This window comes from Trichechus manatus, unplaced genomic scaffold (genome assembly GCF_000243295.1).
Source record: "Trichechus manatus latirostris isolate Lorelei unplaced genomic scaffold, TriManLat1.0 scaffold00158, whole genome shotgun sequence".
In the NCBI taxonomy this organism is placed as follows: Eukaryota; Metazoa; Chordata; class Mammalia; order Sirenia; family Trichechidae; genus Trichechus; species Trichechus manatus.
This window is the reverse complement of record NW_004444094.1, coordinates 635,972-650,837: the sequence shown is the minus strand read 5'-3', so window position 1 is coordinate 650,837 and position 14,866 is coordinate 635,972. Positions and strand designations below refer to the sequence as shown.

At 39.1% G+C, this 14,866-nt stretch overlaps 1 protein-coding gene across 4 annotated transcripts in view; it reads right to left on the bottom strand.

Annotated features, from left to right (window-relative positions):
- Positions 1-14,299, bottom strand: part of PCDH9 (protocadherin 9) — a 1,003,512-nt gene extending 989,213 nt beyond the window's left edge. For 2 of the 4 annotated variants that reach the window (XM_023740559.1, XM_004386226.3), the window contains exons 1-2: positions 13,739-14,299; positions 9,338-12,508 (exon numbers count right to left, since the gene is read on the bottom strand). In XM_023740559.1, the coding sequence (XP_023596327.1) occupies positions 9,338-12,373 (3,036 nt within the window). In that variant the 5' untranslated portion in view covers positions 12,374-12,508; positions 13,739-14,299. Of the gene's footprint in view, positions 1-9,337; positions 12,563-13,738 lie in introns of those variants that run through there. The other 2 variants (XM_023740558.1, XM_023740560.1) reach the window with 2 other exon arrangements.
- Positions 14,300-14,866: the final 567 nt, after the last annotated feature.

Here is a 14,866-nt window from a genome sequence, read left to right as displayed (position 1 = left end):
TCATGTCAAACTAAAATATCCCAGAGATTGTGTCTGTTTTTACTAGGGTTTAATGCAATTTTGATACTCATTTCAATTTCACAGCAAAAATAAAACAGCAATTCATTTTCATAAAAATACTAACATCTCTTTTACATTGGAAATAATTCAAATGACTTGGGAATGCATTAGAACATTATTAATTTATATAGCCACAAATCTAATTTTATTTCTTAACTTTGAAAGACGTAAGAAAAACTCAATTTTAAAAATTGTAAAGGAAAAACATATTATGAGAAACCATAAGTCAGAATAAATAGGGAGTTGCTGTTTCTAGAAGGAAGGATACATTTATGAATGTTTTATTTGACACTTCATGGATATTTCTTGAGCAAAATCTTTTAGTGGTTTGTTTTGTTTTGTTTGAGGAAAGATAGGCTGAAATAATTGTGTGCCATTTTAAACTCTGTCTAGAAACTGAAGAAGCAGATGTTTATTATGTAATGTAAATGAATATAGTCTACCTAGTGGATGACAAGAAATGGGGCAAGACAAGTTGCCAATTCAGGTGTGTTCACAGCTGACACACAGAGGGAAGGTTATTGTGATTCTTGGCTTCCAATGTGAAAATCGGTTCGATAACATGAATATATTGCACAGGAGGGCATCAAATCACAACTCAGAACTCATGCCATTTTGTCTCCATTTGTCACTTGTACCTTCTACAAAAACGCTCCTACAGAATTCTCCGTAGCCATGTATTTCAATGTCCTCAGCATGCAGCTGCTGTCACACAGAGGCACAGATTGGTTGCATCCTCTGAATCCAAAAAGCACCAGTAGTTTTTTTCTCAAGAAAAGATCAACTAATAGAACTACTGTCAGCAGAAGATATTTTTTTTTTTTTCTACAAAAGATGGGGCTTCATTTTCTAAATCTTTCTGGATTTCTATTCTTCTCCTTATTGAGGTTTAATGAGAAAAAAGAAACCTTATTCACCAAATTGCATTTGCCATTGTCTTGTACACACACACAAAAAAATGTTTTGTTTTCAAAATCAACCATCTATCATGATTCTCAGAAAGTCACTATACCTACTGTGGACTGAGCATGGATTACGTACTTTTTTCTAGTAGACAAAAAATAATAGGATTTTTAAAATCATTAAAAAATATACGCATGCCTATTTCCAAAGACTCATGTCTAACACAGCCAGGAAAAGACATTAAGCATTGAAGAACTGCAAGGTATTTTTACTGAACACTGTCATGAAGGTAAACATATTGAAACCCATGTACATCTGGAATGAAGTGCTGTGATACAAATACACGCTATTTACAATGGAGCAAAGATGAATTCTAAAAGTACAGTTAGAAAAATGATTCAGTAGCAATTTCTATGAGAACCAAAGCTCTCACTCAGTACTCAGCCCTTTTCATTACAGTAATGCTATAGGCTTACAGATGACTAGGGTTTCTGTCTGATTTGCTATTAGAGGAGAGTCCGAACACACAATTGAGAATTTCTTCTCAGGAGAGGTGAAGGCCAGATCATGGGCATCAGAGGTACCACAGGTCAGTGTGACCAGGTCTGCATTACCTATCTAGAATAACTGGAATCATCAAAGAGCAAGTGTGTCCATTCTAACGCATGCATTTTAGGTTTTTATTCTTTCAGATATCGCCAATGTTTCAGCATTTGGAAAAAAAAAAAACAGGCAAGGATAATTCCTTAGGCTATAAATCACTCTAATTTGGAGGGAAATGTGTTAGCTGTATTACAAAGCTTTTACTTCGTGTTTAATAGACACCTGCAATACCAGCATTATACAAAGCTCTCTACTTTTCAAATCTTTAAAACCCCACTTAATTTTCCGCACTGATTTCCTGCAATCTAAGAGTTTATGAAGGGTTCACTGTGTTCATACAGATCTATGCAAAATGTGCCAGAACGTCCCTGTCTGTGATGCCATTCATTTAGAGGTGAATCCCGAATTTCTATAACTGGCATGCTTATTTCCAACTAAAATAAATATTCTCAGAATGAAAGCTGAAGATTAGGAGGACAAAAAGAAGGCAAAATAACTAGCACTGAGAGAGATATATGCAAATATCAGCTGAATGACAATTCTTCATACCATTTACAACTGAAGCTTAAAGACTCAAATACTCTGCAATCCATTAGCTTCTCAATATCCTGAAAGGGATTAGAGTATTTCTTAATCAACTGCTAACAGACTGCAAAGGGCCAGAGAGTGGATATTAACAAAGCAGTGTAATGCTAAAATGTAGAGACGGTCAGATAGAAAGCTAAACTGTGGAGGAATGTTAAAATACAGGATGTTATGCAAATAGGATAAAAATAGAACAACTTTCTATTCTTTCCTGTAGCCTACGCAATTAAAAATCTATATAAATTAATAAATGGTGAAGCTGAAGTAGACTCCTTTCAAGAAGAGATAAGTTAATTTGATATATTTTCTCAAGGAATTCCAGAATAATTAGTGTAAAATAACTAGAAAGAATCAATCAAATATGCCTCAAATGATTTGCCTGTGCTTACATCCCCACCACTTTTAGCCATACAGGTGGTCTCACGTCCATCATTTTAAATGTGATAGGTGCTTATGGAGCTGCAGTCTATCAGACTGTTAGAGATCCAGAGAAAATATTTTCTCATGTCACTTAAATAATGGATAAGTATGTGAAAACATATCCATAATAACTTTGAGTTTTGAAGCCTTCAATTTATATGGGATGGCTCAGAAATATCTACTGATTTTGGCCACTGAACTTGACATCATGTCTATAGGAGGCAAACATAACATCTATAGATAGATACCACTATGAGTGAGAGAGGTTAACTATGGGCTGTTTCTTGTTTTTTTTTTTCTTTCCGTTTATCCCTGTCATCACTCTCTACTGTTAAGAAAGGACAGTTGTTAGCTTATTCAGGAATTTCAAATTTTAATGAATCTTGGGTTAGGGAAAAAAGAACATAAATCCAAAGCAAAATGTCCATCATGGCAATATATCTTTCTTGTTCTATGTTTCTGATGACTGACAGCCCAATAGGTTTGTACCAAACAAAGGCAAAAAGCATGTGTTCCTTTCCAAATGAAATGTTTGACAGATTTAACAGCTTTCCGAAATAACAACGGAAATTTTAAACAGCAGAGTATATTTCCTATATACACCAGAGATCATGTTGCTAAATTTGGACTTACTTCTGTAGTCTCATGCAGAGTTGGGGGTATTGACTTAAAAAAATCCTCAAGACATTAGCATTCTTACTTGCTGGAAGTCTGACTCCTATGCTTCCAGGTATTGAAAACTTTAGTTAGCCATTTTCTGAGCTGCACTCCCAAATTCTTCACTAACACCTGCCCTATGATTAGTGTCATATTTCTGCCAACCTAATATAAACTTTAGGGCCCTGACATGTAATACATTATGAAAAAATAGTCAATGTAAAATCAGGTGGCAAGAAATGCAAAACCAAGGTATCTACGTTAAATAGTTCTTAATTATGTTCCCACTAAGTTTAATATATGAAATTAATACTGATTTATTCATATTAGCAAGAATCACTAAAGAAACTCGTTTATAGTTTTGATAAAGAGTCGCTTCTAAGAAAATAGCAGACAAAATTCAGAGAGGTTGCCCCAAGAATTTTTAGTGAAAACAGTAAGCAATCCACTAGACTCATTCTTTTTGTTGTTGTTGTTTGTTTGTCGGTTTAACTAGCCATGGGCTGAGTTCAACTCTGACGAAGTCAAACTGAGAAAATACGAAAGAAAAGCAATACAGACAATGGGCATAGCCCTGAAACCCTGTAACCAACCACAAAGACCGGGACTACTGGATCAACACAACCTCTGCATCCTTCCGCTTTTGATGAATTTCTGCGTTCTCTCCAAAGGTACAGAAAGCAAAAAACTATATAATAAAACAAAGTTAATTATGGAATCAGAGCTATGGGAAGACATAATTAAAGTGTTACTTTCTTACCTCAGCACTATAATGTGAAAAAAAATTCATTAAGATTCCATTTCTGACATTCTGAGCGTAGTTTATAGACAACTTATGCATGTCCACATGTAAAGGAAACGTCAAGAGTCGAAATAATAAAAGATTTGCAATTAATTTTAAGGATGCCAAAGCCTGTTCTCTGTCACCATGAGAATGACTTATCTGAAACTAAGGCAAACTTTAATTTACATTGTTTCTATATCAAGAATTAATTGCAATAAAATTTGAAGAAATAATAATAAAATATTCAAATACAGAAATCATTTTCTCTGCTAACAATTGTTCAGGAATCAGCTGACATGTTTAATACAATGGTGACTTTTCATCATGATTCTTAAGGTTATTGGCAATGTATGCTAATTTTTACCTGGAATTTTATAGCCTAGGAGTATCAAACTGGAAAAAAAAAAAAAAATGAGATTTTCCCTCATAAACCTAAGAGGAAAAGTAGGGAGTCTGAATACATGTCTCATCCTCATTTCAAATTCTTGACTGAATGCCCTAGTGTTTCTGGTATCTTCTACCTTATAAGTGTGAAAACTAAGTTCATGACCGTAGAGTACTTCACACAAGAGAATATGTAGAAATAAAAATTGTAACTGATAACTTTTAAGAAATAGTTTGCATTTGGGGGAGCAGATTTCAACTGTCACTATCTATACACTCCAAAATTTAGTAGCTTAAAGTATTGTAAAGTTTTTGTTAACCTCACAAATATTAGCTCCCTTCACTTTCAATTGTTATTTTTCTTTCTTACTGTCCTAAACAGCAATTCTGTCTTGCGCACTTTACATGACATATCCACATTTGTAGTGGTTGTAGTGGGATTACTCAAATATGAAAAAATCATCATAAATGTAATACACAAAAAAGCAAAACAAAACAAAACAAAATCCATTGCCATCGGGTCGATTTCGACTCACAGCGACCATAGGACAGAGTAGAACTGCTCCATAGGGTTTCCAAGGAGTGGCTGGTGGATTCCAACTGCCAACCTTTTGGTTAGCAGCCAAGCTCTTACTCACTTCACCACCAGAGCTCCAAATGTAATAAAGTATCTGTAAATGGTTTGGAGTAGAAGCAATTCCCTTCATATTGTACAAGTACATGTACATAGTTGGGTATAGCATGCATACACATTTTAAGTGTATAATTTCTTCAATGTACACACAAATTCATGTATGAGCAAAATACTACTGCAGATTGTGAAAAGTTAAAGTCAGGATGCTTAAGTTCTACAGCAAATATTTTCATTTAGAAAATCAAAACATAATTGTTTACCCAGAACCAAATTCTAGTGCAACTATCACAGGTTGTTTTTATTACTTAAAGAAGTTGTCAAATGTAAATAGGTCACTTATTTTTTTTTTTTTTTTAATATTTTCATTTATACTCAAAAAAGCACACTACGGCCAAGAAAATTAATTCTCCAAATGTTATCAACCAGGCTCAGAAACAGCAATAAACAGCTTACTGTAAAGCCTCCAGCTACAATAAAACGGCCGTCAGTAAGTGGGATAAGAGTTGGGCTGTGCAAAAACAGGTCCTCTGGAAACGATCATCTGAAAGAGAAAGGAGCTGACATATCTTGTTCCACTGTGCTAAAGCAGTAGTTCTCAAAGTGTGGTCCCTGGACTAGCTGCCACAGCATCACCTAGGAACTTGTTAGCCAAAGTAAATTTTCTGGCCCCATCACAGCGGTGTTGAAACAGAAACTCCAGGGCTGGGACTGACCATCCATGTTTTAACAAGTTCTCCAAGTGTTTCTGGGGCATGCTGAATATTGAGAACTAGTAACATATATACTAGCATACGTATTTTTTATCATATCTATTAAGAATACTTTTTTTTCCTTTAAAAAAAAATACATCAATGTGCTTTATCATTTAAAGCCCTACAGGAATTGATTATGTTGTCATCCTCTTTAGCTCTATAGCAGTGAACCTTGATTTTTGATTTTAAAAAAAATCAAGACATGATTTTCTGCTAAAATATGGAAATTTCAGTCAACTTGTGAATGCTAAGGTTACTTCCAAATATTTATTAAAAAATAATTTGAGGGATATTCAGTGACAGATTTGTTATATTCAAGATAAAGGGAAGTTTAGTAAAATAGAGGGGCTGAGGAATGGGCATTTACAATTGTTTCATACATTGTTTTTGCAAACAACACAAGGGGAAACAGGAGGAGAAAAAAAGAGTCAGCCAAATTAGGCATCAAGGAATCACAAACCAACCCATGGTGTAAAGTCAGACGTTATGTTTTCATTGTATAAACCCGTTGCCATAGAGTCAATTCCAACTCATAGCAACTCTACAAGACAGAGCAGAACTACCCCATAGGGTTTCCAGGGGTCAGTTAGTGGATTCAAACTGCCGACCTTTGGTTAGCAGCCGAACTCTTAACCATTGTATTGACAATACAAATCAAAGTTATTTATATTTGGTAACCTTTATCCAAGAATCTTGCAGTTTAGCCACGTATCAATTAGCACTACGAAGTGAAAAGAAGTTCCTGTTAACAACAGTACATGTCCCCCAACTAAAACACGTAATAGATTATATGCTCCTGTATAAATTTCTCTGAAAGCTTTTATAGCAATAAAATTGTTCCAAAAATTGTGTAGCTGCAGGAGTATATTTGTATAAAAGCCACTAGCTGAAGTGAAGAAGCTAACACTGAAAAAGTTTTTACTTTTTAGACCAACTAGAACTTCTTCAGAAAACAATCACAGAGATCAGTGAAGAAAATTAAAAGGACAGTACATGAAACATGTTCTTCTTTCATAGAAAATGTATCTCTCTTATACTAAAGTTGTACATATTGCTGTCAGCATCACCTCTCTCCTTACTTCCAATACTCCTTTCCTACAGCATTGAAATTTTTCTTTTGCAGTATGAAAACTTATAAAAGGTATAAGCTAAGTCATTTCAATAGCACTTTATCATAACAGTGTATAGCTACACTGGAACGTCCAAATGCCTGCTAGGAGAAGAGCAACGTGTCACAATAGTCTCAGGATGTTTAAAATGTACTTTAGTTCCAGTTAAGGAATTACTCAGCATCCAATTAGAAAGATTACATCATACAAATAATCTTATGACTGACAAAGCCTCAACAAAAGGTCTTTTCCATACTTTGCTGAAATGCACTTAACATTTATGTCACTAAACTATATATAATTATATATGGTTCCAACTTTTGTGGATAGATCAGAAAAAGTAGATCTGTATAACAATGTTAATGCCCACCACACGTACATGAAAGGAAAGGTTATGGCAGCAGATCATCAGTGTCTTTCTTTGGAGAACAGATTTCAGATTTTACATGGAGAGTTCTAAATCACATTATTTATTTTCAAGATAACATGCAAATCATAAAATGCCATAGATATATTGTGAGTGACTTTCACATTAAAAGTAAATTAAGCACGTTCAGTCTCCAAAACTACTTTGATAATTAGTTATAAATTAGTTAAATTACTATTAATTGTAAAATTAACTATTTTACAACTTTTTAAAAATCTTTAATAATCCTCGACTATTGCTGTGCTTTAAAACATCAATCTCTTTTTAAAAACTGATGAAGTTAACAGGAAAATAAGTCATCCCAACTTCAACTTACATAAGAGCCTTATATTCTCCTCTAGATCTTCCATACTAATTTAAGTACTCTCATCCTGTGCATTTAGCTCTAAGAATCTGTACTTTTAAAATGTTCTAGATATTTAATCTTTTATTTTAAAAAATGGAGATTTTATTTGCATAACCATAGGTGTTACACATCACGTTCTAAGAGGATCCACGTGATTTATTGTCAAAGTTATTTTCAATAATAAATATTTTATTAACCTCAAGCCTTAAAGTAACTCCTGGAGCAATAAGTAATAGATGGTAAGAGGGAAACAAGAGTTCCAATAAGCTACCCCACCCCACTCAATCCAGAAGAAGAAAAAAGAAGAAGAAAGCAATCTTGGTTTTTCAAAAACTAATCAATGATAGTCAAAACTGTCTCACAAGTTCAGTTTGCTTTCCTTGATTTCCTGAAATTTATGTATATGTACTTTTTTAATCAAACTCAAATGGGCCGTCACTATAAGGTAGACACAATATCAGCAGAGATAGAAAGTGGATTACAAAATCCTAGAAAGTTGGTGAGCTGACAGCTAATCACAAAAGAGCAAGCAAATGAACTTAAATACTAGTTGCTCCAGAGCAACTATCATTAAGTAAAAGGTATCTTTGGCTGTAGTACCAGCTTGATCCTTCCCTCCCCCCTTCCCTCACTACTGCGGGATTGGCACCTGGCCAACACAAGTGACATGATACCCTAGTGCCACCTACAGGCTATTATTGACATTCAAATTGTGGCAACAGACAAGCACCAGTGAAATAAATTAGACAGTGCTGCATTTAAATCTTTATTAACAAGGAATTATTAGACCTAAGAAAAACTAACTCTGGATTTGGTTGAAATATGAGTTTCTCAGCCTCTTAATCCCTCTTCATATGGCATATTTCACAGTTTAAAATGAGTTATGACAGATCACTTATGCATTACTAAGATGAGAGAATATTTACAATGGATTCATTCTTGTCTGTATAAATCAGCTATATTAGGGAGAAAGCATTCCTTTTTTTTTTTTTTTTTTTTTGAAAGAGTACTTTGGCTATTATGGACAATCTGAACACCTTTCTATTAAATACTCAATTTACTAAATTACTGTAAAATCATTTGAAATCAAAGAGAAGACTTCCTATATGGCTTAGTTGCAATCTACCAACAATCATGTGCTTCACAGCTGATGTACATTTAATATTCTACTGTCTAGAGACTAAAAACAAAAAAAAAAAAATTAACCCCTTTTTACTCTCCACAGCTCTAGTATAATTACTGTCAGACCTTCAAACATCGTTTCAAAGTTGAGATCTGAAGGTGACTTTTTAGATCAAAAAGGTAATGTGGAAATCTTGAAGCAGTCAATGTGGAAACCCCAGGAGCAGAATTTGGCATATCAGGACAGGATTTCTTTTTCGGCAAACATTACCTTGGGACGTTTTGAAATAATTTCCTCTTTTCATCTTTTGCCATTGGAAGGAAACTGGGAGGTTAAATAATTCTTAGAACTCAGAAATTTCAAAGCTGTTCTAAAAATTCTTGACTGAGCCCCAGAGGACTAGAAAAGGGGTCAAGTTTTTTTTTTTCCCCCTCTTTATGATATAACTAAGCTAAAGTTAGACCAAAACAATAGACACCCTGGCACGTTAATACTGGTTGACTGGGCACTTGTATGCAGTACTTATAGACCAGTAAAAGTGCTCGTTTACCTGTCTGGTGTGTAAGGGGCCCTTTGTCTTGAAGCCTCCTTGGGAACTGCACTCTGAGGCACTGAAGTGGTCTGAACTAGTGGAAGAGCGTTTGGAAAGCGTGTCACAACCCCCGACAAAGGTGTTGTCCAAAGGGAGTTCCTGAATCACATGATGCTTTTTCACGGAAACTGGAGTGTCTGGTTTGAGATGAAAAGCAGGCTGTGGAGAGGCAGATTTGTAGTGCTTGGCCAGGTCAGGGCTGTTAGGCTTGAAGGTTGTCGGAGGGGCAGGACCCCAGTCATATCTTCCTATGCTTTGCTCCTCCAGCTCAGCTGGCAGGCTTATTGTCCCATTGATAGGTTCGTGAACTGCATCATCCGGCTTGGACTCTTCGATAGTGACAAAGTTCAAAAGAGAGCTCTTGGGAGACTTTCTTTTCTTCCTTTTCTTTTTCTTGTGTTGTTTGTTCTCCTGGTTTGGGGACATCCACTCGGCGCCTTGCTTGCTTCTCTGAGCTGCTTTGAACCTGGATGCATGGCGACAGCGCACCAGAACGGTGATGAAGATCACAACGATGACCACCATGGCGCCTGCCACGATGGCGATCATGATGGTGAGATAGTCCTCGTTTTGATACGGTTGGCTGCTATCCCCTATGTTCCTGTCCAAGGGGGTCTCCATAGTCCTGCGGATCAAGTCATAGATGTAGGAGGCATTGCCAGCAGTGTCATTCACATACAGAAAAACCAGCACGAGTGTGTGCAAAGACTTTGGATACCCCAGGTCACTTATGTTGACCACCAAACGGTGCAAGCCCACATCAGTAGATGCTGGTTTTTCTTCCAGAGTAATGTTACCTGTTACTGGATCGATCCGAAACAAACCTTTGTTGTTCCCACTCACAATCGTATACTTAAGTTCAGCGTTCATTCCTGTGTCAATATCCACTGCAAAAACTTCTGCTACCACGGAGCCAGGAATGGCTGAGAGGGGCACCAACTTAAAGGAAGTGTTAGACGGTGGAGAAATGACAACGGGGCTATTGTCATTGACATCCATGACATTGATAGTTACTTTGGCAGTGGAGGAACGGGGTGGTTGTCCTCCATCTGTGGCTTTGACATCAAAAGTGTAGGAGCTCTGCTGCTCTCTGTCAAATGAAACATTTGACTTTATGACTCCAGAGAAGGGATCCAACACAAAATTCTCATTGTCATTTAGAATGGAAAGAGTCACGGCTTTATTTTCCCCAGCATCTGCATCTGTCACTGTGATTACCCCCACAGTACTATACTTTGGCAGATTCTCAGACACAAAAAATTGAAAATGATTATGAGTAAACTTGGGGCTATTGTCATTCTCATCCAGAACAGTCACTATCACAGCTGCTTGGCTTTGGAGGGGAGGGGTCCCATTGTCCCTGGCAGTTACTGTAAAAATGAAGCGTTCTTGTTCTTCTCTGTCAAAGACTCTGGAGGCTGTCAAAACTCCTGTCTTTCGGTCCAGATCAAAGAAGGAGGCATTCGGTCCAAGCTGGTAAACAATGTCTGCATTTTTCCCACTGTCTTCATCTGTGGCACTAATAGTTGTTAAGTATAACCCACGTCGGTTGTTTTCAGAAACTGACAGCTCAATTACAGGCTGGTTGAAAACTGGTGGGTTGTCATTTTCGTCCTCAAGCTTAACCCTTACCAGGGCAGTCTGATTTAAACTGGGCTTCCCAGAATCAGAGGCAACAATTTTAAAGCTGAATTCTTTGGTGCCCTCATAGTCCAACAACGAAGAGGTCTCTAACAAATACTGGTTGTCGTAAACTGCCTTTAGATGAAACGGGACCTCTCTTTCAATGAAACAGATCACTTTGCCATTCACATCTGTGTCCTTATCTGAAACTGTAATTAGGGCAATCTTTGTATTGACAGGATCTTTCTCAGATAAGTACACTGTGCCGTTGATGGGACTTATAATGTACCTGAGGTCTATGTTGGGAGGGTTATCATTTACATCAGTGACATTGATGGTAACCGTTGCTCGAGCAGGTGTGGAGCTGCCATCACTAGCCAGCACTGTCACTTTGTGAATGGCTGTCTCCTCTCGATCTAAGGACCTCTGAACTGTGATCAACCCGGTAGTATTATTTAAAGCAAAGAGTCGTTTGGTTGCAGGGGCAACCTGGGCACCAAAAATGTACTGGATTTCTGCATTACTGCCTACATCCGCATCAGTGGCATGGAGCTGAATCACAGAGGTGCCTACGGGAGCATTCTCTGGAATATGCACCTCCACTTGACCCTCTTTAAACACCGGCCTGTTGTCATTTACATCACTTACTGTGACCTGCAGTATGGCCGTGCTGGATTTCTGTGGAGTACCTCCATCCTCTACTTTGATTTTCATCACATAGGTATCTTTCTGTTCTCTATCCAAGTTTTGCTGAACAATTAATTGCGGCCACTTCTCTCCCTCCGGCGTTTCCACGATATCCAGTCCAAAAACACTCTGCCCATTTAACAGTTCATAATGCTGCACACCATTGAAGCCTGTGTCAGGATCTGTTGCTGATGGAATTGGAAAGCGGCTGTTGATCAAAGTGTTTTCTGGAATGGAAATATTGATGACAGGAGATGGAAACATGGGGGCATTGTCATTGGTATCCTTCACAATTATTTTTATTTTGATCAGCCTGAAAAAATCATTGGGGAGGATCACCACCTCAAGTTCAAAGAAACACTCATTCTCCTCAGCATATGAGCCTCCAGCACAGAGTTTTTCTCTGTCTATTCTATTGGAGGTTGTGAAGATCTCCCCAGTGCTACTGGATACTTTCACCAAAGGGGCATCCCCAGCTTTAGAAACCAGTCTGTAGACAAGGCTGGCACTGGTCCCTGTGGCAGCATTGATGTGAGAAATGTTCAGATCCTTTGGTATGTTTCCTATGGGCACATTTTCAGGCAATTCCTCTCTAATAGTGTAAATAAGTTCTTGAGCTATTGCAGAATCCAGCCTTAAACAGGCAATCAGAGCAGCCAACAGGTAAAAATCCCTCAGGTCCATGATAAGGTATTTATTTTCTTTTCCTGGATTTTAGGGTTTAAAGGTATCCACTGAGGAACGATGTACAAATTGCAAGAGGAAGCGTGCATGGACTGGAGGATGCATTACATCTCATTGCTTATTTGGAGTCAGCCACTGTTAACACAATCATATAGACAATATTATTCTTCAGTAAATAAAAACACACAGCCACAAAATATCACAACAAATTTTCCTCTGCATATTAGTAAACATGGCAGTTTGCTCTGCTACTGTTTGCAAGTTAACTCTACGGGTGAAAACACTAGCTATCCGTTGCTTGTTGCATTTGCCCACAGAAAATGAAATTAGCTACTTTTGAATTAAGGACAGCTGCTGTTCTTTTTTTTTTCCCCCCCATCTGTGTTCACCCACATTGTTTTTTGGATACTGTTTAATTCAAAACAGGCATTCTTGCTCCCCGCTTCCCTCCCCTTTTCTTACCCTCCTCCTGGTTTCTAACCCATCTCCATCAGATTTTTAAGGTACAAGTGAAAACCCTGACTATTTAGCTATGGTTCCTGCTAACTGCTTTGTCACATGTCAAATGTGATGTGTTTTCTTCTCTGCCACACTGACTCATCTCTTTCTTCTAAAAAGATTATTTTTTTCTTTCCTCCCAGTTCCTCAACTGCCTTCTAATACAATCTTACTGGGAAACAAGCATCCCGACATGCTGCAGCAGCATCACAAGCAATAGTCAGCGGTCACTTCAGAGCCTCACTGCCTAAAAGCACAAAACCAAGACTTCAAATTTCTTCCCCAGAGCTTGCTCTTTTTTCTCCGTATTGCCCAATTATCCCCATTATAATTAATAAACACATTAAAACTTTTTAAAAAACGTGTAAAAATATAGGATTCCTTATTCTAGAGGTGGAAGGGACTGTCGAGATGTAAGTGAAACGTAGTTCACATTCCCCTGTAACAGCACAATATTTTCTACTGAGCATAAAAAAGAGGGAAAAAAATGCAGTTTCTTAACCCTTACCTCTGGTTATAATATTAACAACATCTGCCACACATAAATATTGCAACCAGTAATGCAGGTACAAAGGCTTCTGCTTAGATGCTCCCCTAACTGCAATTCAAACGGCTGCAAGGCTCCAGTCAGCCACCTACTTGAGTAGAACTGGTCAGTTCCCAAGCACTAATCTTATCTGCATTAGGCTGCACGGTAGCTGATGCCCGCGATTAGTTCCGGCAGAGTGATGCAGGTAGGGATGCTGATACAGCCGAGTAGGTGAGCTCTGCCCCGACCGTCTACCCAATTACAAACACCCCGCTTCTACAGGGAGGATTTATCTAAACGCAGGATTTACAATTGTGCATGCGAAACTTTACACTTACGTTAGTTGCCTCAACCTTTCCCCTTTCCCGGTATGCTGCAGTTAGGAATGATTTGTTCCAACACATAGAAAGCCATGCATCTGGTAGCACCAGTTTGGGGAGAAATTAGAAGCAGCAAAACGTTTCCTTCTTGTAAAATGTGTTGCTTCGGGCTGGCAAATTAGCAACTCCAGAGAACAAATTCACAGATTTGTCGTTAGTCATTCTCTCCCCATTTCGTCTCTATTACCCACTGGGTCTGGGATCTTCTGGTATTTAACACACACACAACATCCAGTTGCACTTCTTCAGCTCAAGACTATTTTCCACAGCATCAAGCATACCATTTCCATGCGATAGCGATACTGCTTAAGTCTCTAACTTCTTGTAGGAAATGTCAGAGTTGGGGTGATGGTGATTCTCTGGCTGCTCTCCAGGGTGACAGTTGTCTGAAGAATTCCTAATCGGTTCTCTCTTTCGTGCTTCAGAGACTCTAAGTCGCTCCTTCCTGTCTTGCGTGCTCTCCCTCTCTCCCTTCTCCTCTGCCCCTTTCTCCTCCCTCTCCTCTCTCTCCTCTGAACTGAATTTCTTGATATAACTCTCAATAAGCCCAGAGGGAGGGCGTGACGGCCGAGGCCCCGCCCCCGGGACCTGATTGGTCTGCATCTTGCGGTGCGGGCGGCCGCAGCCGGGCGCGAGGGAGGGGGCCTGGAACAAGGCGCTGACTGTCTCCCAGCTTCCCGTCCTCATCTCCCCCTCGGCAGCCGCGGAAACCTGGAGAGCGAATCCTGTACCCGGGAGAGCCGGGTTCCAGGAGGCGCACTGAGCATGCCCAGCAGGGTCCGGCCCGGGAGGGACGCGCCGGCGCTCCTCAGGCCGGCTCGGGCGCGGGTCTGGCTGACGGGAGCGGAGGCGGCGGCTCGTCCGCACCGCGCGGGGCGGCTGACGGCGAAGGCCCGGCGGTCGGGCGAGCGTGGGCGGCGAGGGCGGTGCGGTGCGCTGGCGCGGGTCTGGGGAGCCCCAGGCGGCGTGGTGGGCAGATGGGGGACGCCGAGGCGGCTCTTCTCTGGGCGCACATTTTACCCTTCTTTTTGCCAAAATACAAGGGGGGCAAAACGCAAAGATGCGAAAAGAGTGAACCAGGGGTCC